The sequence below is a fragment of the Mytilus californianus genome, unplaced genomic scaffold, assembly GCF_021869535.1.
Source record: "Mytilus californianus isolate M0D057914Y unplaced genomic scaffold, xbMytCali1.0.p SCAF_9, whole genome shotgun sequence".
Classification (NCBI taxonomy): Eukaryota; Metazoa; Mollusca; class Bivalvia; order Mytilida; family Mytilidae; genus Mytilus; species Mytilus californianus.
The window spans coordinates 95,333,625-95,361,031 of NW_026262745.1; the positions used below are offsets into that span (position 1 = coordinate 95,333,625).

The 27,407-nt window shown below is 31.4% G+C and overlaps 3 protein-coding genes across 3 annotated transcripts; 1 reads left to right on the top strand and 2 right to left on the bottom strand.

Annotated features, from left to right (window-relative positions):
* Window positions 1–530: 530 nt before the first annotated feature.
* LOC127714179 (THAP domain-containing protein 5-like) lies at window positions 531–5,126 on the top strand. Its single transcript, XM_052220197.1, has 3 exons — window positions 531–892; window positions 2,510–2,699; window positions 4,212–5,126. The coding sequence occupies exons 1-3, from the start codon at window positions 581–583 to the stop codon at window positions 4,394–4,396; spliced, it is 687 nt and encodes a 228-aa protein (XP_052076157.1). The 5' UTR covers window positions 531–580; the 3' UTR covers window positions 4,397–5,126.
* Window positions 5,127–5,923: 797 nt separating this feature from the next.
* On the bottom strand, window positions 5,924–14,958 carry LOC127714169 (uncharacterized). Its single transcript, XM_052220185.1, has 6 exons — window positions 14,475–14,958; window positions 13,711–13,850; window positions 12,933–13,240; window positions 12,140–12,262; window positions 7,947–8,139; window positions 5,924–7,418 (listed from the first exon to the last, which is right to left on the bottom strand). Exons 1-6 carry the CDS (start codon window positions 14,925–14,927, stop codon window positions 6,893–6,895), a joined length of 1,743 nt encoding a protein of 580 aa, XP_052076145.1. The 5' UTR covers window positions 14,928–14,958; the 3' UTR covers window positions 5,924–6,892.
* Window positions 14,959–15,610: 652 nt separating this feature from the next.
* LOC127714171 (uncharacterized) lies at window positions 15,611–27,061 on the bottom strand. Its single transcript, XM_052220187.1, has 2 exons — window positions 26,980–27,061; window positions 15,611–19,852 (listed from the first exon to the last, which is right to left on the bottom strand). Exon 2 carries the CDS (start codon window positions 19,828–19,830, stop codon window positions 18,904–18,906), a length of 927 nt encoding a protein of 308 aa, XP_052076147.1. The 5' UTR covers window positions 19,831–19,852; window positions 26,980–27,061; the 3' UTR covers window positions 15,611–18,903.
* Between the last annotated feature and the right edge of the window lie 346 nt (window positions 27,062–27,407).

The window sequence follows — 27,407 nt, forward strand, 5'->3', positions numbered from 1 at the left end:
TTTTTAGTTAGTTATACAAAATTTCATCAACATCAGATAACTATTTACTGTGTAGGTATGGGTCGTACCCAGTTAGTTTAAACTGGTGATCTAGTTCACGTTAAGATAAACAATCAGATACCAACTATATTTCTATATAATTCAAAATACTACAGCTGTCAACGAGTACTCGAGTACTCGAGTATCGATTACTAAAATTATACTGAGCTAATCAATTTCCTGTTAGAATGATGTTGCCTTCAAGAAAAAAATATATTTACAATTCTAAAGAGCACCTCCTAAGAAATTGAATGTTAATCAAAATTAATCAAAATTAAATTACGTTTCGAATGTTCCCGTTTAATAGTAAAATTCCGCAGAACGTAGGTAGGCTATGAACAAAAACACATTTCCAAGGCTTAAACGGTTAAGCTAAGTTGAGAAATCGACTCGTCCCAGAAAACGATGACAAGATAATATTTCCAAATAAAAACAAATAAAGTATTTCACGTTAACTGCGGTCCTACTATACATACATGCGCAGAAACGCTTCCGGACGGCAACCATATTTGCATTCCTGTTTACATTAGTTACGTTCGTTATGGTTTTCAATTGTGTCGTGTTTAAGTGTTTTAACCGGCAAAGTACGTCAGATAAGGAGAATCGTTGTAGCTTTTTTCGTTTCCCAAAGGATGCAAGGAAGAGGAAAGCATGGATAAAAGCTGTAAACAGGGCAGACTGGGCTCCAAACGAGTACAGTAGGATTTGTTCTGCACATTTTGTTGACGGGTGGCACAGCGACGACCCCAGTGATGTGAATTACAGGCCAACAATATTTTCCTACAAAGAAAAAGACCCCTCTGTGTCTGAGCAAGATCGAAATGTCAGACTTGCCAGTAGAAATTTGTTGCAGGTGATTTAATGTTGTTTTTAAATACCTCCTTGTCACAGTGTTATAGTAGTCCAAATAATTATGACGTCTGGGAAGGCTATTTTAAAGGAGTAGGTCCAGTTAGACCCCTTTTTGGCCCCAAAATATTGCAGTTTCACAAAATTGTTCGAATGTAAACTTTTATCTATTTAATGGAAAGTAGAATACTTCGGTTACATAAATATGGTCTGTTTTTGACAATACTATACACATGTATCGTGTACTATCGTCATTAAGTCATGCTAAATTACTGAAATCTTCACAATTTTAGCATTTGAGTTAAATTGTAGACAGTTTCCGTCTTAAATGGAAGTGGCCGCATTTGTGTTCATTCTAAATATTTGAATGTAAGTTGTATTTGATGATAATACATAACATATATAAAGGTTGAGAATGAACACAAATGCGGCCACTTTCATTTTTGACAAAAACCATCTGAAAAGTGATATGTTATGGCATATTTAATAGATTTTTCATATTTTAACTTGAATTTGAGCGTTTTAAATGACTAAATCTGTTCAAATCTTTCACAAAAACTAATTGAATCGACTGAAGTAGACACTTAAGTGTTTAAAAAGTGTCCAAAATCTTTCATCAGATGAACCTGAAGTTTGGGGCCAAAATCGGCCCTTACCGGACCTACTCCTTTTTGCTTTGACGCCTTCCTGCAACGATGTAAGGCGTCAAAGAAAAAAATATAATAGCCTTTCAAGATGTCATAATTATTTGGACTAAGTGTTATAGTCATAATTTCCCAAAACATATACTGTACTTTCTTATTGCTAGAGATCTACTTACAAAGTAATTAATAATTATTCCTATAACCTGTTCATCATTTTTTTTATTCATTCCTCAATGTTGTTTGTACATTTTTTTTTATCACTATTATACTTGACATAAAATAATATTGTTAGAGTTGAATAATATTAACTGAAGGTAATTTTACTAAGTACATGTATTGTAAAGCTGATTACTATATACATGTAGTACCTCAATTTTTATGAATTATAACTTCAAAGACAAACTGTCGTGGTAGCCATAAGCCACCTGAAGAGTTCCTCTGGCAAGGACGAAACAGTTTCATTAAAGGATAAATTTATCCTAAAAAATCTTGCACTGTCTATCCTCCCTCATATACAAATTTAGAAACAATTTAGTGATTTTTTATTAAACACACACACACATCAATTTAAACAAAAAGACATCTATAGAAAATAAGTCAAAAAGTTTTCTTTTTCTAATTTAAGAGTATTTTCGCATAAAAGTTTCTAACAATTTTGAAAAATTATACATATTATAAAATAATTGGCCCAGTTTTCAGTTAGTTTAGCTTTTTCACTTAGCTAAAAATCAATGCTTGAAACAGTTTATTTCAAATAACTGCTTCCTATAATACATTATCCTTTGTATTCTCTATCCTCTGAGCATATTTTAACAAGGCCAATTGTATGTAGAAATGTTATAAGACCTAATAGGGGTATTACTGGCTTTTCTTCAAGACCATATTTCATAAATTTTTTGGTAAATTTTTTTTAAGACAAATGAACCATACTGGAAGGATGACATGTACACATATTTTTTTTCTCATGATAAATCTAGACTGTTAAAGAACAGAAGTTAAAGGTCCAGGAAACAGAGACAGCATGCCTAACCAGCTCAGTCATGATGCATTCATCATATGCCATTACTGGACCAGATGTAGAGATGGAAGAGTTACATGAACCTCAAGTCTATGATCAGCTTGACAAGAGTTTGTCAGATACAAGCATGTTACTTACATCCAATGTTGGTAAGCAATAACACGAGCTTCATTGAAATTAAACAAAGCATAAATTTAAAAAGAAAAAAACTAGATCTCTATGCTGCTACCCACTTAAAGTCCAATTAAATTCTCCCTCTCCATGCTCCTCCCAATTTAAAACATTTCTTTACTTAGATCCTTGATATAATAAATAAAACAAAACTCTAGGTATAGGTTTAGTTGCTCGCAGTAACTTTTCTCTTTTCTAGTTAGCAAGGTTTAATAACATTATAAACCAACATATTATAACAACAATATTTAAAGTACAAACACAATTGTCCAATACATTTAAATGGACTGAAATCAAACTTGATATTTTAATCATAAATTATTATGTGACAATAAAGTGCAAACTGACTGTCGTAGTTACTGTGAGCACTTTCGATGAAATGACACCCACAAATTTTCTTTATATATTGTAACAGAACCCCACCTTTTAAAGCGCAAAAGTATTTCACGTGCATATATAACTCATATATATTTATAACCAAAACAAGACCCTGTTATACAACTACCGGTACTCTCACTAACCAGTTTTGAACTTATAAATAGTGTAACTATAACACAGGGAAAACCCCAAGTCTAAACGAAAAGAAATTTAAGTAAGGTGGCATTTCAAATAAACTCTTATAATGAATAAAATTATCTGTTATTTAGTCAAAAGTAAGAATAAATATTAAGGTGGAACATAAGTATATATTTCTTCAGAAAGAATTTTCTAATACTTTGCCAAAATAAAGATTTGAGTATGCTTTTTCATAAATATAATGAAAAGTATGAGTCACTGTGATATTTTCAAGATAAAAGTCATGATATTTGTTTAAACAGTTCTAATAATGCAATAAATCACTTATTTTTCCTAAAACAAATGATACCAGTCAAGCAGTAAATCCGCAAAACTTTCTCATAATTTGCAGATTAAGGCAAAGAACCAGACAGAATGTGTACTGCGATTGCAAAATCAAAGATGTTGGTATACCATGAATATACCTTAAATTATAATTTTTTTTCTCCTTTTTTATTGTCTTGATGTAACCTAATAACCTCAGAGATTCTTTCGCTTGTCCTTAAAACATGGACGAAGAAATTGCTTTCTTTCAATAAAATTAATTACATTTATGAAAGTATAATTAATTGGAACTTTGTCAAAAAAGATTAATAGAGACCAAAGCAATATATGTGTATCAATAATTCGGATAAATTCTTTCTTAATTGAGACAACATTAATTTTTGAGAGATCTGAATACAGTCTTCGTTTCTATAGTGGATGATAAAAAGTTGTTCTTTTGACCTAGTAACTGTAAAATATTTGGTATATATATTTTTTTTACTTATATATATATATATATATATATACACACACATTGAATATTGAGATACAATTTTTTCATCTTTATTCTCTTGAATTACTTTCTGCTTTCAGTATGATATTCTTATAAATTGAAAACTGTATCTATATTATTGTTTAAAAGTTGCTGAAATGCCAATTTTGAAATTCAGGGTCTCAGTGTGATACAGATCCCTTATTAGAGGAAAATATGTTGCTGAGGAAAGAAAACAAAGAATTGAGAGCTGCACTGCAACACCACAAATGGACTATACAGAAAATAGCAGACAATGACCAAAAGACCAGGTTCTACACAGGTCTACCTAAGTTTGTAGTGTTCATGTGGCTCTTCAAGTAAGATCTTAATTATTTAAATTTTTTCACAATAATCTAAACACAAAATTGCACTCACTCAAATGTGTCCTTGTTTTACTTATCACTAATAATTTTGTTGAAACTCTGTAATATTAACGTTTAATTAATACAAGTATCACATGAAGTTAACATTGAGTAAATGTCTTCTGACCATGAAAACTTGCAATTGGCTTAACGAAAAAAAATGACACAAAGCACTGAAATAAGAGAACTAATACATGTACTAAAATACAGTTACATCACTTTGATCATATTCTCCCACACTAAGTATCAATCAGTACACATGAAACCAATAAATTGTATATAGTTAATTAACAGTTGGAGATCAATCATACATGTACAAGTATAAAGTACCAACAGGATGAATGATCACAAACTGAGGTGCTATTTTTTTTATATATCAACATATATAGCAAAATGTATTAAGTTAAGTTTTAATATTTCCACAAACAAAATCAATGTGTACAAGTCACTGTTTGTTGCTCAAGTATTTGTTTTTCCTTCATGTTAAATCCTTTTACTCAATTAGTAGTAGTACTCATACTCATAGAAAAATTGTAAGATACTATCTTTCGAACAGAATTTTCCTTAAATGCAGTAAGATATGGTCAATTACTATTTCAGTTATCTGAAACCGAAGGCAGAAAGGATGCAGTACTGGACTGGTTCAGAGACCTGTCAGAAGCAAGATAGACAACGAGCATCAACCAGCTGCATTGATTTAATCGATCAGTTTTTCGCAGTCTTAATGAGACTTAGATTAGGACTTTTTGTTCGAGATATAGCAGAAAGGTTCAAAATTTCGGAATCAACATTTTCTAAATATTTTTCTTCATGGCTATTATTATTGTATGAAGAGCTAAAAGTCATTAACCCATTTCCAAGCAGAGAAATAGTTGACCGTACCATGCCAGATGCTTTTAAGTCCAGATATCCCAAAACAAGGGTTATTATAGACTGTACAGAAATTTTTTTACAACGTTCTGCTAGTCTTGTTAATCAAAGCCTTACATATTCCAATTATAAAAATCATAATACTGTAAAATTTTTAGTTGGAATCACTCCATCTGGCGTTATATCTTTTGTTTCAGAAGGTTGGGGTGGTAGAGTTTCTGACAGGCAGATAACTCTTGAATCTGGTATACTAGATTTATTGGATGAGAATGACTCTGTAATGGCTGACAAAGGCTTTACTATAAAAGATTTATTAGAAAAAAAGAATTGTACTCTAAATATGCCACCCTTTAAAGGTATTTCTGCTCAGTTTACAACTGAACAGGTTTTTGAAACACAAGAAATTGCTAAGTTAAGAATTCATGTGGAAAGGAGTATTGGAAGAGTGAAAAATTTTCATATTTTTGATGGTGTTATGCCTTTATCTATTGCACCACAATCTACACAAATTTTTAAAGTGTGTTGTTGGTTAACAAATTTTGATGAACCCCTAGTCAAGTAATAGGCTGTAAGTCTTAGTCTTTGATAAATAAAATGTTACACAAATTTTAAGTTCACTGAATATAAGAATTTAAAGGTCTATTTTCAAAAAGTTTTCAACAAATAAAAAGAATCAATGATGATGGTCAGTTATTTCCTGATTGCATTCCTGATTCTGTATTTCAATAATTATAAGACTTGATTACTCTTCTCAGCCTATTTGCCATTTCTGTAATAAGAGATTAATTTCCTTGAGTTGCTTCCCTTAAGACATAATATTTTATTGACAATGAGATATCAGAAATATTTATCTTCATGTTATGTATGAGATCTTATAAAGTTTTAAAAATATTGTCATTCCATTTAATCTTTTATTAAGCTAAAAACGTTTGATGCCAATACTTGCTTCTTTTTTTCAAACTGATGACAAATTGGCAAATGGACTATTGAAGATATGTTTAAAGTAGCATTTTGTCTGTCAAAGTTGTAATACATGCACTGTAGGAATTAACTCATAATATTTTCATGCTATGCTCAATAATATTGTACATTATAGAAAATGATTCTTATTCAATGTTTTTTTTATTACAGTGCAATTTCCAGACATTCTTTTGTCACTTTAAAATAATTTTAAGGAGTACTTTGAGGGTAAACGCAAACATCAAATCATTGGTTTCACGATGGATAAGTTTTTGAATGAAAGAAATTATACAGATTCATTAATTTTGTCATTTTTAGAATTAAACTTAGAATTAAAAAGAAAAAATTAATGGTCATATAGCTCATTAAAATTTGGTAGTTCATGTTGTATATGCAAATTATATATTATCTCCCTTTGATATAATCTCAAATATACTGAATTGCCACATACAAGTTTTATTTTAAAGAATTTCTGCATTTTAAAGATTAGAAAAAATAGTTACACAAACACAACAATAATTATCTTGATGACATTTTTGACAAAAAATCAATATGGTGATGTTATGCAGTTATACCCTCAAATTGCCTTAACTATTATACTTATTCTTTAAATTGTTTACTGTGTTTACTGATAAAAGAATGGAAAAATTTTATCCATATAGAATTTCACAAGTTTTTGTAGCATGTTTTGTACAAATTCAGCATTAAAGTACACCCTGTCAATGCAAATGTTGTTTTCTTTTGCTGCTGTCCACAGAACAAAGTCACACCAAGGAAGTTCTTTTATTGCCATTTCACCTTGGACTTGTGCATAATATTTGTGACTGGGGTTCAATGTTGGGCCATCAGGTGTATAAATCAAACAAAAACTAGGGTCATTCATCCCAAGAATCATGTCAATTTCCAATGTGTTGACCCTCACTCCCTTCAGGGAAAATGGACATTTAATTTCTAGGAGACCAACACTATCTCCTTCAATCACTATGCCATCACTAGTTGCTCCTAGAAAAGAGTAGATGTTGTTTAAAGTTAACCCTGCGGTCTCGACTTTGAAATCATCATGCATACATTGCTTCAGTTCTATATACTGGGCTCTTGCCCTGTCCTCATTGTCTATTCCCCACTGAATAACCTCTGGAAGTGATGAATACCTGCAAAACAAAAATGTACATAAAAATGTTCATCACTACAACTTTGCAAAGATAATCATGGACTTTCATTGAAGATGTTGAACAAAACAATAATAATTTCTTTCTTGACTGGTCAACAAGCCTATGTCCAAATTAGTAATCCAAATGAATTGACTGATAGTATTGATTTTCTGTCAACTATGTGGTTATTGTGATGTTCAAACATGAATAACTATTACAGAAATAAGAATGTTTGAATGTCACACTAACTTAAAATAAAAATCCTGTATTTTTTTGCATATGATTTATCAACTAGTTTAAATGGTCATAAAGTTTACCAAGACATGCTGTTGAAAATTAAAATAGTCTGTACTTATAAGTAGTTTGTACTATTTAAATTACATTAATCACTATAAATAGTACTTTTGTTTAGATCAAATTAAAAAAAAATCTGTTGTTAATTATTTCCTGATAGAGAGTTGTCTCATTGGCAATCATACATCTTGCTTATTTTTTATGTAGAAATTTCTGTCATTTAAATTGGAATACCTATCAAGGGAGGATCCCTCAGTTATTTGTCTTATGAGAGAATTCGGACTCCTTCCTGCTGCAATTACATCACCAAATATGGAACTGGTTATCCTTCCTGTATGTAGATCTCTCCACACTGTACTCCCTCTCTGCAACCTGGTATTGCTCTCTATATAGTCAACCAGCTCTCTTTCTATTGATGGTGGAGGTACTGTTTTAAAGTATTATATAAGGTATAAGCTAGGGTATTTGCTCAAACATTTATAAAATAGCAGATTTTTTTTCACATCAAGTTTATTTAGCTTGTGAGCATACTGAAAGGAGAGTTACATTTCAAATTGTAAAAAAAAGTTTCTCTAATTTTTGTGCTATTTTCACATTTCTTGACCGGTGTGAGAAAAATATTTCTCCTCACTAGTGAAAAATTTGTTCTTGGCAAATGATTGGTCGGAAATTTAATTATGATGTCAAATTTTCTTGGTTTCTTCTGAATTTTCCTATTGTGACGTCAAGAAAAAAGGCGACCATGCCTGATGACGTCACATATAAAGAACACAACTTTCTGCAAATCTTTGAAAAGGAAGGATAAGAATCATTAGAGAAACAGATTCCACCACTATAACTCGTGTATTACGATATTTCTCCACTCTCAACAGTTAAATTTAAAGTATTTAATAAAATGCTCCGCTGGGCGCAGCTTGATACGACCGCAGAGGTCGAACCCTGAACAGTTGGGGCAAGTATGGACACAACATTCAAGCTTGATACAGCTCTGAATTTGGATTGTGATTAAATATTTGACACAGCATAGGTTTCTGACACAGAATGAATGTGATCTAAGAACTTAATTTTTGTCCAATATCCAAAATCTAAATACATGGTTAGATTCAGCATATCAAAGAATCCAAAGAATTCAATTTTTGATGAAATCAAACATAGTAGGCCCAGTAAGACCCCTTTTTGGCCCCAAAATATAGCAGTTTTACAAAATTGTTAAAATGAAAAGTTTAAGCTATTTATTGGAAAGAAGAATACTTCTGTTACATAAATATGGACTGTTTTTGACAATACAATGCACATGTATCGGGTACTAGCATCATTAAGTCATGCTAAATTACTGATATCTTCGAAATGTTAGCATTTTGGTTAATTTTTAGACGGTTTCTGTCTGAAATGGAAGTGGCTGCATTTGTGTTCGTTCTTAATATTTAAATTTTAGTTGTATTTGATGATAATATATAACATTTATAAAGGTTGAGAATGAACACGGATGCCGCCACTTTCATTTTTGACAAAAACCATCTGAAAAGTGACATATTATGGCATATGTGATAGATTTTTCATATTTAAGATTGAATTTGAGCGTATTTAATGACTAAATCAGTTCAAATCTTTCACATCAACTAATTGAATCGACTGAAGTAGACACTTACGTGTTTAAAAAGTGTCCAACATCTTTCATCAGATGAACCTGAATTTTGAGGCCAAAATCAGCCCTTACCGGACCTACTCCTTTAATTTTGGACCCTTTTGACCTCAATGTGGACCAATTTGATAACGGGACCCAAAAATCAAAATACATGGTTAGATTCAGCATATCAAAGAACCCCATATATTCAATTTTTGTTGAAATCAAACAAAGTTTAATTTTGGACCCCAACTTGGACCAACTTGAAAACTGGGCCCATAATCAAAAATCTTAACACATGTTTAGATTCAGCATATCAAAGAACCCCAAGAATTCAATTTTTGTTAAAATCAAACTAAGTTTAATTTTGGACCCTTTGGACCTTAATGTAGACCAATTTAAAAAACAGGACCCAAAATAAAAAATCTAAATACACGGTTAGATTTGGCATATCAAAGAACCCCAATAATTCAATTTTTGATGAAATAAAACGAAGTTTAATTTTGGACCCTTTTGACCTCAATATGAACCAATTTGATAGCGGGGCCCACAAATATAAAAACTAAATACATGGTTAGATTCAGCATATCAAAGAACCCCATATATTTAATTTTTGCTGAAATCAAACAAAGTTTAATTTTGGACCCCAATTTGGACCAACTTGAAAACTGGGCCCAAATCAAAAATCGAAATACATGTTTAGATTCAGTATATCAAAGAACCCCATATATTCAATTTTTGTTAAAATCAAACTAAGTTCAATTTTGGACCCTTTGGACCTTAATGTAGACCAATTTGAAAACTGGACCCAAAATTAAAAATCTAAATACACGGTTAGATTTGGCATATCAAAGAACCCCAATAATTCAATTTTTGATAAAATAAAACAAAGTTTAATTTTGGACCCTTTTGACCTCAATATGAACCAATTTGATAGCGGGGCCCACAAATATAAAAACTAAATACATGGTTAGATTCAGCATATCAAAGAACCCCATATATTCAATTTTTGCTGAAATCAAACAAAGTTTAATTTTGGACCCCAATTTGGACCAACTTGAAAACTGGGCCCGAAATCAAAAATCTAAATACATGTTTAGATTCAGCATATCAAAGAACCCCATATATTCAATTTTTTTTAAAATCAAACTAAGTTTAATTTTGGACCCTTTGGACCTTAATGTAGACCAATTTGAAAACTGGACCCAAAATTAAAAATCTAAATACACGTTCAGATTTGGCATAACAAATAAATAAATGTGGTCAAAGATTTTACAAATCTAATGCGCCATACTGTACAATTAAAGATTACTTCTTGAAATGTTTCAATCTTTGAAATTTGAAAAAAAAAAAATATTTGAAGAATAATTCTTTTTAATTTCTGAAATCTGAAATGAGAAAAAATTGACCCCCACAATTTCTTCTCCCCCCCCCCCCCCCCCCCCCCCCCCCCCCCCCCTTTTCCCCCCAAAAATTCTTTCCCTCAAGATATGGTCATAATCTCAATTCAAATTTTCAATGAATTTGCAACCATAATTACCCATTTAAATTTACCATAGTGCTAACTTAATCTATTTTATAATAGAATTTAAAATATGGTGTCAAATCTTTCATATGGATTTTTTTGTAAAAAAAAATAGATGCAACATTTGCAGATATTTTTACTGGTCTTCCTTTATAAATATGCATTTCTTTAAACATAATTTAAAAGCAGTTGAAGGGAAGAAATCAAAACGTTGTATGTGGATTACCTCCCTTACACTGTTTTAAATTGTCTTAATTGTTCATAAACCATTACTTTATACATAATTTAAAAGCAGTGTAAGGGAGGTAATTCAAATGATGTATTTGATTTATCTCCCTTACACTGCTTTAAATTATGTTTTGTACTAAAGTATTTGTCCATGTAAAAATGCTTGTTTTTTGCCCCTTTTTTGGCCCCTAATTCCTAAAATTTTGAGGCAATTACCCCCAAATCAATCCCAGCATTCCCTTTGTGATATGGAACCTTGTGGTACAATGTCAGAGAGATCCATATAAAATGCTTATTTTTGGCCCCTAATTCCTTAACTGTTGGTACCATAACCCCCAAAATCAATCCCAACCTTCCTTTTGTGGTATTAAACCTTATGGTAAAATTTCATAGAGATCCATTCACTTAAACTAAAGTTAGAGTGCGAAAACCGATGTGTCTTCGGACAACGACGACGTCATACCAATATAGGATCGCAAAATTTTTTTGCGGTCGTATAAAAAGCTCAGCAAGCCTCGCGCTTTAAATATTAAAATTTAACTGTATCGAGTGGAGAAATATCGTAACACACTTGTTGCAGTGGTGAAATCTATATGCACACACTTATATATTTTTGAAGCAAAAAAATCATTGCAGTCCAGCGTGCATAACAGAAGGGGGGATATAGTCATTTTAAAAGGGGGGTCCCAACCCAGGATAAAGGAGGGGTTCTTACAATATGTCTCAATTCAAATGCATTGTTTGGACAGCCCCCCCCCTTCTGGGTCCACCACTGATGAATATATACATGTATTTGTGAGTATATAATTGTGTTCAAAATGATTGCCCATGGATGTGCAAACAGGCATTGGATCAAGATACAAATGCAGTAAAGTCGTGCCTTATCACAGACATTTCTAAATGATATACATTTTTTTGGATAGTAATTATATTTATTATAAAAAAAATTCCTCACTAAATTGAATTTATCTTGTATAAATCTATTTGAAATCATGTTAATAGCCATTTATATGTTTCACAAAATAAATTAAGAGGTGTTAATATAATTACAGCTGTTTTCTGTATATAGCATTTCTTTCATCTTTCTTTCCATTGGGTCAACCCAAGTATCCATCTCCACTTCTTGGTGTACATCAGGAGTAGATTCAGGAATATTCCATAAATGAGACATGCCTTTTTAAATGAAATTTAAAAAAATAATTATTTGTTTATAAGACAAAGCAAACTTTGTAAAACATTGTACACTTAATATTTGCTTTGTAATAAGTTACATTCCTTTTGAAATTATAGACTTCAATGTAGTTCAATGTTTAAAACAAAATAATAATAATGTTTTTTTCATACTTTACCTATAAGATAAATAGATGGTTATTTAAAATTAAATAATATCTTGATGTCATTGAAAATAAGTTGATTGCAGAGAAATTTCAAATGGTGCAGTTTCCATATAATGATATGTATATTTCCTTTAATTCAAATTATCTCCCCTTTACTTGAATACAAAAACCCATAATCAACAAAGTAAACCGATTCATAATACTTTTGATTTTTATTAAAGAGAAAATGTGTTAAATTTAAGAAAAGAAAGAAAGCTTACTTATGGGTAAATTTTGGATAATGTGGAAAATTGAGCAATTCAGTTAGAATTAGGGGTTCATTTTCTTATACATGCATATGTATATAGTGTTTTTAAAACCAATATTGTGGTATGATATGCCACCTTTTTTAAAAATGATTAAAGCATTGTGTTTCAATATTTTTACATACAATTACTTTTTTATTTTGTTATAAAGTTATTTGTTTTAAAACTGTGTTTTGTTTTATTTAATGCTTGTTACTATACCTGTATTAGGAAAATCATTCTTCAGTTCCATTAAGTGTTGTAGGGTTATGTCCAGATTTACAGTACGGTCAAAAGACTGGAATGTGGTATAACCAGTCTCTGATGTACCTGCATTCCCTTCCTCAGATGAAGAAGCCAACTTTGGTTTCTTTGATGCCATGTAACATAACGGTCTTGGTTGTACATCTTTCCTCGGAACATTCCATGTACAGGATTTAGAGGTACAGCTCTCTGCTTCTGTTATTCCAACTTTAGCTCTGCTCAATGCAAATAAAAGACTGCCAATATGGCTACATGACTGTGCTAACCTAAAAATAAAAAAATAATATAAGAAGACTGTATTGTTGATAAAAATAAACATTTATAGTTACAAATTCCATAACAAATAAATAGAGCATTGATTTCTACTATACTATTATTCATTAGTCTATTTTTTATATATTTAGGGGTTAAATCCTGATGTCTAAATGATATCAGATCTAAGAAGAAAATTGCAATGAAAGTGTATAAGGTAAAATCTGGTATCTGATTTAAATTTAGTTTTCTCTAAAGCCCTAATAAAGAAAATATGGGGGGAGGGCAAAATTCAAAGAAAATCAAAATTTGTCAACATGATACTCCTAGATCTAAAATATAAGGCAGCCCCTTTTCTTAAAAAAATTGTTAGTGGAACAAGGGTTAACTTTTATTTGTTCATAAGTACAAAATTATTGGTGGAATTATTTTAAGATAAATATTTTTTTTTAAAATAATTATAATATTTTTTACTAATATTTACCCTATAGGACACTGACAGTATCCATATTGCACCATAAAATCCCCACTATCTGTTTTCAAAGTACATATATACACCTGGTATCTTTGTTTCTTCATGGATGCTTGACACATTGCTCGGATATAAGTTGTCTGTTCATTGATCTGAAATCACAAAGAAAGATTTAAGTTTTGTATAAATTATTTGTTCATAAATAGTATTTTCTTTCTTCAAAAATAGAATTAATTTTCCTTTAAAAAGTCAGGTTTGTCTGTACAATTGTATATACAAAGTAAAATTGTTTTGTGTTAAACTGTTACTTTCTGCCAAAAATACTCATCTGGTTGCTTTTAAATGGCAACCACAACAATTTCTAAGTTTAAGATTTTATAGAAATCAAAGGAATTGCTGTGGTTATTTGATTTGATTATTTTTGCAAAATGATCTCCCTTATTTGCCTACCACATTTAAAAATGATGTAAGTTTCCTAACCAGAAATACAAAAAAAAAAATCACATAATCCTATATAATATTGAGCTGTGCAAAGTGAAAATCTAGTCAATGTAATTATTACAAAAAATTCACACATAAAAAAAATGACAGTTTCTATAATTATAAAGTTTCTTATCAAATTATATTTTTTAATGATCATGGGCATACATATAAATTATAATATTTTTGTGTCTTTATTTTCATTTAATTATCTAGTACTACATCTGTATATCATTTTAATTTAGTGTGCCTGTCAAATTCAAGCCTGTTATCTTAAATATTTTGGGTTTTATTACCTGTGCCATCCCTACATCTTGGATGTCACCAGCATCATAGTGTTTGACTGCCTTGTCAAGGCCCTTGAAATTTTGAGTTGTTGTCCCTGAATACGTAGGTCTTGTCACCATAAAATCGTAAATCTGTCCAAATTTGATTATCGGAAATTTGGTCTGGTCACTGATGGTGTAAGTCACTCTATTGAAGGGTGGGAGGTTTTCATTTTCTTCACTGGGAATCGTCACATCGCCCACTTGAACTGCCTGCTTGATGATCGGTGTTAGAGTAGATGAAGGAACTTGTTCTGTGAGTATATCCGAAATTATCCTCTCTTTTTTCTTCTTTTCCACTTCAATATTATGCTCCGCTGCAAGAATCTTTAAAGAACTGAGATTTAACTTATTTAAACTTTCCCGGGTCGCCATGTTGGTATCTATGTCAACAAGTTGCCGTCCGGAAGCGTTTATGCGCATGCTCGGGATTTATCGTGAAGGGGCTTATTCGTTAAAAGCTGTGTCGACCATTAGAAAATGGTTACAGACATCAATAAATTCTTATCATCACCCTTTGTAGATCATTAAATGAGATTGTTTTGTGAGTTCTAAATACTGTTGTTTGAGTAAACATTTTTCTATAAATGTTCATCAATTGATTGATTAGTTTATTACAGGTAAATGTAGTATACATGTAGTAAATGAGCTATTTCTTAAAGTTTAAAATGCCAGTGACTGTTATCTTGTAGTAGCTAATGATGTTGACGGTTTTACGTCCATAAGACATAAATAAAGACAACAGAAGTATACAGGTGCTCAAAAGTCATTAATCGATAAGAAAAACCAAATCCGGGTTACAAACTAAAACTGAGTGAAAAACAACAACTATGAGAGGAAAACATCGGAACAACAAGAACACTGAAGTGCAACAACAAAAACTGTTCTTTTTTTTGGTTAAAAAGTAAACGCATCTGTATGGTATGTTACCCTAATAACTGGACCAATGCCAGGATAAAGATAGAACAATGACATGACCAACATGAAAATTGCTAATGACTTATTTTCAATCATATGATTTATCTTTAATTTGAACTATAATAATTAAATAGTTCTTTTTGTCCCTTAGGATGAATATTTTACAAAAATTGAGAGATCTCTAAGTCTACAGTTAATAATAATATTTTAATATGTATGTCAATAAAAATAAAAAGTGATAATATTATTGTTTTTCTTAATATTCTTGTACTTGCCTGATAAATGAATACTTTTTATACCTCAGGACGGATTGTTAGACATAACAGTAAAAAAATTTAAGTTTAAAAGGGTGCCAACATTTTCCATCTTGTAAGAATATTATATAACGGCATTAAAACTCTGTTCTTTTAGTCCCTTAGGATGAATAGTTTTACATAAATTGAGAGCTCTATAAGTCTACGTCAATATTTATTTTGTTTCTGAATGTTCTTGTACTTGCCTGATGATGATTACTTTTTATACCTCAGGATGGATTTTTAAACATAGAAATAAAGAAATTTGTGTTTTACAATTGCAAAATTTGTTGTTGATAAAAGAAAGTGCCATTTTTTTTACATTTTGTTAGAATATTATACAATGGCATTAAAAACATGTTCTTTTTGTTCCGTAGTTTTACACAAATGGAGAGCTCTCTAAGTCTACAGTTACTAATATTCATGTCGATAACAATAAAAAGTGACAATATTTCTTTTTTTAATAATTTTGCGACCATCAAATTACCAATTAATGCGGTTGGAGCTTACAATATTTTTTATCTCCATTCTAATGACACTGACAGAAAACAACGTCAAATTATGCATTCAAAATCTGTAATATATCTTCTGCGCTTGCGTGTACATTTTCATAGCATCAATTGTGAATTGATGCCATTAGAATTTGTGACGTTATCCAATCAAAATGAACGTTACAAATAATGTTGCATTACAATTCTCTATTTATACTAAGGATGGATTTTTTTACATTAACATGATAAAAAGTGACAATATTTTTTTTTTTTTTTATAATATTCTTGTACTGGCCTGATAATTCAGTACTGTTTGTATCTCGGAATGGATTGTTACATCTAACAGTGAAGAAATTATAAAGTTTTGAATGGCATCAATATAAGGTGTCCGTATTTCAAAATTTGTAAGCATATCATGTGACAGCATTTAAATCCTGTTCTTTTGGTACATAATGAATGACAATTGACACAAATAAATGAGCTCATTAAGTCTACGGTTGATTATATGTATAACATGTATAACGATAAACAATGATAAAAATAATCTCTTTTTATCATTAAAGCTTGTACAATTGTACAGGCGGGATAGACAAGGAGATAACTGCATTGTATTTTAAGCTCCGACGGCATCAATTGGTGATTTTATGATCGAAAATTAAGTTTACTGTCGACGCCTTAGCGGAGCTAGTAAACGGGTATTTGCGACCATCAAATCACCAACTGATGCAATCGGAGCTTTAAATGCAATATTTTTATCTCCATTCTAATGAAACTGACAGAAAACAACGTCAAATCATACATTTAAAATCTGTAATACGTCGTCTGCGCTTTCGTGTACATTTTCATAGCATCAATTGTGATTTGATGCCATGAGAATTTATGACGTTATCCAATCAAAATGAACGCTACAAATAATGTTGCATTAGAATTTTTTAGTTATACCTTAGGATGGATTGCTTGAAATTAACATGATAAAAGGGAGGGAATTATAAAACAATACAATTTCTTTTGCCTGCTGAACAGAACTGGCTTCAGTGCAATCCAAATTTCTGAGCAGTACTGAATTTACAACAATCTAAATATATGTAACACTCAGAAACGTGTCCTTCCCCTCAAGCGTGTCCTATTCCCCCAAACGTGTCTACATCGACGTCACTGAACTGCAAAACATATTTAGTTGTAAAAGGGCACCAAGCTTTCATTACTAACGCCCAAACGTGTCCATTTTTCAATAAACACCAAAATGTGTCCAATCTCCCAAACGTATCCATATCAAGCTTTTTTTCTCTTTTTAATGAAACTATCATTCGTGTCCATAATATAAATACGTTGGTGATTTGGTTATTGCTTTTTCATTAACGTATACTCATTTTAATATTTCATTATAAAATAGAAATAAAGTAGTTTAGGTATTTTTTTTAACCAGCAGTATAACCTCGGTTAAAGTGGGCGTCTGTTCGGCTATGTCGGGTGTAAATGTAAGCAGCCGTGCTCAATTAAATTGTGGTCCTCGTGTAGGGAGAATGTCTCTTTCTCTGCAGATTAAATTTGTTTTAACAACTCTTTCATAGTGCCACTAGTTGTATTTTGGAAGGCAACATTTTTTCCCTTTTATTTTTTTTCTAGTGGCAGTAAATATTTAAAACGGCCTCTTTTACATAAAAGCGAGATTGAGGTAAATCGTACTGAAGTCATATAAAATCGGTGTTTACTCGCTCTTAAATTTTTAGATTAATATCTCAACTAGTATTCATCCCGAATAACCGTAAAAATTTAGGTCCAATCCTAAATTCCCGGTATGATAATAAAACGTATGTACAGTATTTATTGTTAACATGATGTCGTTCAAATAATGCATGAAATATTTGGCAATGGCCATGGACGCTATGTCTCTTGATGCTCGAAACCTGAAAAACAGTTTATGATTTGAAGAGCTTTTAAAATATCAAAACTGTTAAAAAAAAAAGAAAGGTAAATTTTGATAAAACCCGCCGTGCAATATTCGGATTGATATAAAAGGCATCATCGGAGTACATAATAAACGATTAATTCAACTGTACTAGAATTATTTGTTTGTACTTGCTTGAAATACTTGCAACTGGACAATAAGCAATTTCAGTCAAAAGCTAATTCATATGTTACAGGTTAAATTTGTAATTATGATAATCGTTAACAACCGGCATTGAACAAATTAATAACAATGAATAACCACTTTATCAACTGTGTCCCCATTATAGAATTGCCGTTAACGTTATTGATTTCTTTTAGGACATTCATGTATAAGCGCGAAAATACGTGAGACGTTCTGGCTTTTAATAGTGGACACGTTTTGGAGAAAAACAATTATCGGACACGTTTGGGGGTTATGAGAGCGGACACGTTTGGGCAATATTGAATATTAAGGACACGTTTGGGGAGATAACACACGTTTTGGGGAATCGGACACGTTTGGGAGTATTATATATATAACAAGACTAAACATTTTAATACTGAGACTATTCAGATGAGGTCAATTTTAAAATGACCGTTTAAAACTAAGATTATTTCACTAGTGAGGATAGATGTATAGTTTAATTTGCTTTTTTTTGTCGATTGTAAAATTCTCCAGAGATCTGGTCTGCAACTGTCTTTTATATGCCCGCTGTATTTAATGCTAAAGGGGTTATGTCTATATCTGCCAAAGTCAAAATGTCGTGGTTATGGTTTATCTGACTGAATACAATTGTTTTGTTCTGTGGAGATTTCAGCTGGTTTATATTGTTTAGACATTAATTCTTTTCTGTTTTTATCTGAAATTAAATCCAAGCACACAATTCCGGAATGTGTTACACTATTGAATGGTTGTGTGTCTGCTGATGTACATTCAATCTTCTGAAAAGTAGCACCGATAGGAAATACAACTTCCTTATCCTTAGGATCATAAGACAATGCGGAGATAGATCTTGGACTGTATTTTGAAGAATGCTGATCATTTTTAAAAATATACACGCATGAAGTATGACCCTTTTTTACAGCATATTGAATAGCTATTTCTCTCTTTTCCGATGATGGCATAAACGTATGGAAAACAACATGTTCTTTGACGGGAAGTTTTTTTAAATCTCCGCACATAAATGTTTCGCCTGAATATGTTTCAGAATGTTTTGGATCTTTCTTTCCGTATAAAAGGACAGAATTTAAAACTGTCGCAAAAAGGGATAAATCCTTCTCCATTTTCCCTAAGCCATTCATTTTTGAGAATAAATCTAGAGTATACCGAAGAGACATGAATACATATTTTGTCGTATGAACATATATTACAGCATTTTCTATTCCTCCAACTGTTGCAACCCCCTTAAATATACAAGATGCGACATCAAATTCAAATTTTAAAGAATCAAATATTTTCTGTTCCAATTCTTTGCTTTTATCATTTTTGTTAACATATTCCGTGTAAAATGTTCTAGCAACTACATCACCATCAGTGTGTACTTGCTTCAGCAGTTGATGAACTCTTAGAGACTTTTCGAAAATTCCTCCACCTTTACAATCGGTATCAGTTACAGCAGTTGTGGTATGTTCTTGAATAACATAACATAATATTATTAAAACCATTGTTCTTTGGAGTACAGTTTTCATTTTCATAAGATGACAACCAGAGAGACTCCTGGATCAAAGAAAAAGATAATAATATGTTATTAAAATATAGCAACTATAAAATCAGAATCAGTACAAAGATATATTCGAAGGGCAAGCAGATCCTGCAGATAGCCGCATTATCACACTGTTAATAGTCATATTCGGTAAAGTGCAACAACGCAATCAGTCTAAGAGACACAATCTTGTTTAGCAAACATAAAGATCCGTTATGACCTTTCAATTTGAATCTTGAAAAAGAAACTTTCCACGACAAAGCAAAATTATTTACTGTTGCACTAGAATGAAACACACAAAACTTTATCAATCCTTTATACAGACTTATTAATAGTCATATTCGGTAAAGTGCAACAAAGCAATCAGTCTAAGAGACATAATCTTGTTTAGCGAACATAAAGAGCCGTTATGACCTTTCAATTTGAATCTTGAAAAACAACTTTCCATGACAATGCAAACTTATTTACTGTTGCACTAGAATGAAACACACAAAACTTCACCAAACTTTTAAACAGACTAATTAATTGTCTGCTCTATGGTCGGGTCGTTGTCTCTTTGACACATTCCCCATTTCCATTCTCAATTTTATTATTAATAAAAACCCTATTTCTCGTATCAAACATAAACTAAAAGAACTAGCCAAGGAATTTGTGTTTTCCCGGCTGATAAAGCTGCTAATAATATCATTATTGTTTAACGTAAATTTTACATTTAGGTTCTGCAAAAGGAAATTACGAATTCTTTTTATGTTTTATGACATATGTTTTGTTTGTGAAATGTATTTTGTATATGTTTATATTATTTGTCACAAACTTATTGTTCAGAGTTTATATGACAATAAATATTTTAATTAAAGGTGGGTAATCTTGGTATTTACATTGATTCACTCATAGGGTCTTTGCATCGGAAATAACACATTTATTCTAAAACCAGTTGTAGGCATGATACGGGTTATGTTCTTCTCGTATATTTTATGATGATATAATTCTTAACCCCTAACGGAAGGGATTGTGCATGATTTTCATATGATGATATCATTCAATCGGTTTGATTAAGGTTTGGAACTGGCATGTCAGTTACTGCTAGTAGTCCTTTGTTAGTTTATGTATCATTGTCATTTTGCTTCGTGTCTTTTGTTACCTATTTTGACATCGGACTCTGACTTCTTTTAAACTGAGTTTTACTGTGCGTATTGTTGTGTGTTTGTTTTTTCTACATGGAGGTATAGGGGGAGGATCGACATCTCACAGTACATAATTTACCCCGCCGCATTTTTGCACCTGTCCAATGTCTGGAGCCTCTGACCTTTGTTGGTCTTGTTTAACTTTTTATTGTAGTTTAATTGTATGTTTTGAAGTATAGTATGACCTCTATTATCACTATACGAGTACACATTTCTGTTTACGGAACAGCTGTTCCACGCCTCCAGTTGCGGGATTTTTTCGCTGTGTTGAACACCCATTGATGGCCTTCGACTGTTTTCTGCTCTTTGGTCGGGTTGGTATTTTTTTGACACATTCCCCATATCCATTTTAAATTTTACATAAATATAAGAAGATGTGGTATGAGTGCCAATGAGACAACTCTCCATCCAAGACACAATTTGTAAAAGTAAACAATTATGGATCAAAGTACGGTTCTCAACACGGAATCTTGACTCACACGGAACAGCAACGTATAAAGGGCCCTCAAAATAGTAGACTTAGAAACATAGAAATGAAAAAATACGTTTTATATTAGTTCCCCCCAGCAGGCATTTCAACGTTGAAAAAACTGTTGGTTTTGAAATTTGGAATAAAGTTGAATATCTGACGTTGAAACAACGTTATATTTTAAACATTGTATCGATGTTCATTTTTGATTGAATATAGGTTGATACTTTACATTGAAACAACGTCATCTTAATCATGTTAATATTGCTACAACATTGTTTCATGTTGAAATAAGCAATTCATTGCTTGTTATTGGTTCATCTGTCCTATTTGTGTGTCCTTACAAATTTAGGTGGTTGCGTCCGGGTCTTTTATCGCGGACTATACGGTGTGGTGTTTGCTTATTGTTGAAGGCAGTTTGGTGACCTCAACGCCAATCGGACTTTGGTGGTTATTTGTCTTATTTGCAATCAAACCACATCTCCTTATATATTTAATACTTAGTAACCACACACGATATTGACGCATGACTCTACAGAGGATATCAGCAAGATCTTAAAAAAACAGTACAACAGATATCAAGTTATGACAAAAGCTCATACAGCCAAAAGGTGACATGTATAAAGAATACGAATAATTTCTTATAATTCATTCTTAATATTTTCGTGAAAATTATTTGTAGTCTCAAAACTCCTACAACCATTTCTGGTGCATATTCATTCTTTCATTCACCCTCTGTTATGTTTGTGAAGGCATCCATTAATCTTTCTAAAGAAAAAAAACACAAATAATATCAGTTTTTACCAATTGTCGCGCCTGTACATGTAGCAATGCCACCTATCTCGAGCACCAGGATCTATTGTACAAATGCTACCTATTTCGAGCACAAGTATTTATTGTAACAATGTCATCGTCTCGCGCAACAGGATCTATTGTACAAATGCCGCCTATTCCTAGCACCAGAATGTATTGTTACAATGCCACCAATCCTTAGCACTAGGATCTATTGTAACAATGTCACCCATTTCGAGCACCAGGATCTTTTGTTAGAATACCAACCATTTCGCGCACTAGAATCTATTGTAACAATGCCACTCATTTCGAGCACTAGGATCTATTGTTACAATGCCACCCATCTCGAGCACTATGATCTATTGTAACAATGCCACCCATCTTGTGCACGAGGATCTATTATAACAATGTCACCCATCTCAGGCACCAGGATCTTTTGTAAAAATAACACCCATTTCGAGCACTAGAATCTTGTCACAATGCCACCCATCTCGAGCACTAGGATCATTTGTAACAATGCCACCCATCTCGAGCACCAGGATCTATTGTAACAATGCCACCCATATTGTGCACTAAGATGTATTGTAACAGTGCTACCCATCTCGAGCACCAGGATCTATTATTTAAATGACATCCGTCTTATTAATACAAATCAAATCAAATCAAATAAAAACGTTATAACGTCCAGATAAGGCATATAAATCAACACATATCACAAAGTTCATACAATATCAACACTAAAAACACATACAATCTAACATACATACTGATAATTGATAATTGAAAATGTTAAACATTATAAAAAAAATAATAATACAAACCTTGACAGCTAGTACCTCTAGCTTTAAATCTTTCCCTTTCATTTTTCTCATTTTCGATAAAAAGAAATCGTATAAAATTTCAGAGCATATTTGACAATAATTATAATAATGTTATTATGGATGACGGGTTAAGATTTCAGATACAAAAGGGGTAGGTGATAATTTTACTTCGCAAAAGTTTTTTTCTTTCTTTAACAAATCAGCAGTTAGAACTAAACTACCCTTTATGTAAGCTGAGTATGCTGTTTCCTGATTATAGTACATATTTAAAACGAATAAAATAAGCACTTAGACTTGAAATAAAAATAACGTAATCTCGATATTATACATTTCAGATTCGCTATCTAAACAGAAATACATATAGATGTAAACACTTGTACAATTTTAAATGGTATATCTTTTCTGTCTTTTTCGCTGTCTTGTAAAAACCCTTCCTCTGGAAAAACATTCTGGTTTAATTTTTTGACATGTCCATTTTTGTTTGTACAAACGACAACTTATGCCACAAAACGTCCTTATTTAAGCAGCAAAAAAAGCACTTTAGCGTAAGGAGGCATTGCACTTACGCATGTTTCATTGAAAAGCCCAGACCATCACCCTTTAGCTTAACCAAACCGTTGTACTTTAGAGTAGACTATAACTCTTTATAGAGACCATCGCGTTTTCAAATTATAAGCCTGGTACCTTTGATAACTTTTAACACCACTGGTTCGATGCCACTGCTGGTGGACGTTTCGTCCCCGAGGGTATCACCAGCCCAGTAGTTATCACTTCGGTGTTGACATGAATATCAATTATATGGTCATTTTTTTTTATAAATTAACTGTTTGCAAAAGTAAGAATTATTCGAAATACTAAGGATTTTCTTATCCCAGGAATAGATTACCTTAGACGTATTTGGCACAACTTTTTGGAATTTTGGGTCCTCAATGCTCTACAACTTTATACTTGTTTGACTTCTTAACTATTTTGATTTGCGCTCACTGATGAGTCTTATGTAGACGAAACGCGCGTCTGGCGTATCAAAATTATAAGCCTGGTACCTTTGATAACTATTTAGCGTGCAATCACACTTAAGAGTATTTCATATATAGTCATATTCGATCTATTTGTTGCAATTTTCACGTTAAAAATAGTTACATAACACATAACACATAACAATTAATAATTGTTTTTTTGAAATAAGATATATGTTAATGAAAAATAAAAATGTTATTCAGACAGGGTATAAAATGATATTCCCTGAGTCGTAGACCGTTAGGTATCCCATGTACAAATTATTGAATGTATTTGTTTTTATGTAAGCATCCTTGTGTATTTTTTTCATGAACATATATCGTATCATATGAATACATATTTTAACTCTTTTGGGAGAATAAAAAAAATTTTACGATTGTTCCTTTTTATGAACCTTTTGTTTTTGTTTTTTATGGACTTCTATTTATTTTTTATGAACAACTATTTTTGTTATATGAACATATATTTATTTTTTTAAGCATAACTATATCATTTTAAAAACATTTATTTAATGTTATGTGACGATAATTTATTTTATAAACACATATTTTGATTTTTTTAATATATTTATTCTTATAAACTTTATTGTTTTTTTGTAAATATTGCAACGTTTATTTGACACGATGATATATGAATATACATATATAGAAAAAATTGAATTGTTAAAAGCTTGAATAGAAAATTTATATATATATATCAATATAAAATTAAAATAATGTAGAACAAAATTATAAATGAAATAAATCTTATGTCGACAAAATTTAAAATTAAATATCCTAATAAAAAAATCCATAATACAAGGGACACGGCAATGGAAAAACTCTAAACGTCTATTGACCAGTGGATATCTTGACCAAACAGAGAGGAAAGGTATTTCCATATGTCGAAATGCAAGTATCTGTGGGGACGATTTCTTATTATCTAACTCTTATGAAATAAACAACAGCTTTACAGTTTCACGTTTACTTGCTACTAACAAAAGATAAGGTGACGTCGCCGGTGTGACGTCGACCATGGATACAATGTAACTTCCGAGACGTTCCTGGTCCCGCGGTCTTCTCGACAGTATCCACGATGTAGTACATGCATATACATCTAAATTGGAAAAAAGTAAAATAACAAAAATACCGCGCTCCGAGTAAAATTCTAAACAGAAAGTTCATAATCAAATGGCAAAATCAAAACATCAAACGGAAGGATGTCAAATGTCATATTCCTGACTTGGTACAGACATTTTCTTATGTCGATAAATGCGGATTAAACATGGTTTTAAAGCTAGCAAAACCGCACACTTGTATTACAGTCGAATAAAATTCCATTATATTGACAACATTGTGTGAACAGAACAAACACACAAAATATGTCAAAATTTGAAAAATAGGGGTACAGCAGTCAACATTGTTTTATCATAATTATCACTATAAAAACAAACAAATATGTCAACAAAGAAAAACAAAGATATATTGACAAATATAAAAAGAAGATGTGGTATGATTGCCAATGAGACAACTATCTACAATAGACCAAATGACACAGAAATAAACAACCATAGGTCACCGTACGGCCTTCAACAATAAGCAAAACACATACCGCATAGTCAGCTATAAAAGGCCTCGAAATGACAAATGTAAAACAATTCAAACGAAAAAACTAACGGCCTATTTTATGAACAAAAAATGAACGAAAAACAAATATGTAATACATCAACAAAAGACAGCCACTGAATTACAGGCTCCTGAGCACATTTATCAAAAAACTAGGGACAAGAATACAAAAAGTAATGGTGGATTTAACCTGGTTTTATAGCGCTAAACCTCTCACTTGTATGACAGTCGCATCAAATTCCATTATATTTATAACGATGCGTGAACAAAACAGACACAGAAGGTAAAATTGCCAAAATAGGGGTACAGCAGTCATCACCGTTTCACAATCTCAATCAGAACAAAAACAAAAAAATATTAACAAAGAAGCACAAAAAAAGCATATATAAAATTTAACAACAACGTTCATTGCTTACTTATATTTGTATTTTAAATCAACCAATAAAGGATTGAAATATTTGAAGTCTTGTGACTGAATGGCAAGGTTCACATCATTTCTGGTGTAGAAAAATAAAATCACAAAAAATACTGAACTCCGAGGTAAATTCAAAATCGTGTGTTTGACGTCAGAATGTAAACGTCACACATATAGAGATATAAAATAATTTTGTCGTTCAAAGTATTTTCAAAATTATAACATAATGGCATTATAATGGAACAATAATATAATGGCAGGATGTTGAAAGGTACAGAGCCACGTGTATGTATCAAAGAAACAAAAAAATTCACACGTACAAAGTACACCAGCAAAAATGAAAGATAATACAAACAACACATTGGCGGGATGCATAAGTACCGAGCCACGTCAAATGGATATCACTAAAACAGACCAAACGGTAAAAGTAATATTAATAATAGAACAAAGACAAATAAAAGAACAATAAAGACATATTGCAATACAAATGCCATGATAAGATATCAATTTAATGGCAGTAAAAGAGACGCTATTAAGATCTCATTCCAAATACTAATACATAACTAAAAAATTTTTTGTTAAAGTGTTTAAAGTGGTAAAATAGAAATATTGAAAATTTTCCTGATTTATCAGAACGTATTGCTCTTTATAGAGCGTAAAAACAAGATAAATAAATTATTTGTTACTTCTACGTTAATCAGATGTAATCGTCGAAGCTTATCTCTAATACATACATTAGTAAAGGTAAATCATAAGCATTGTTGTATGATTACGATATGAACATGTAGAATTTGAAATATAAGCAAGCTTGAGAGTTATGTAAGGAGTTTCTGACTTACCTTGATGAAGCACTTTAAAAACAAAATCTATACTAATAATTTTACACTGGATCGTATTCAAACAATTAATACGGTAAGATCAACGCCTTTGCTCTGTTTTACTTACAATCATATTTATACTCTTTTCAAGTGTCAAAATGCGCAATAGTAGTATAAATTAAAAAATCTCGCACATAGATTTCCCCGCCTATATTTATTATATTCTGTCCATGCTATCTTGGCAATATTGCAACAAGGCAGCTTACGAAAATCCAGAAATATGTATAGCTTAGCCCTAATTTGAAGAAAGGATAATTGGTGTCAATTAAGAAAATTTGTAAGGGGAAAATCTATTTGTATTGAAAATACGAAAGATAAATATTATTTTATGTAAAAAATTGTTTGATTACAATGTATTATTCAGCAGGTAGACAACTTGTTTGCTTTTC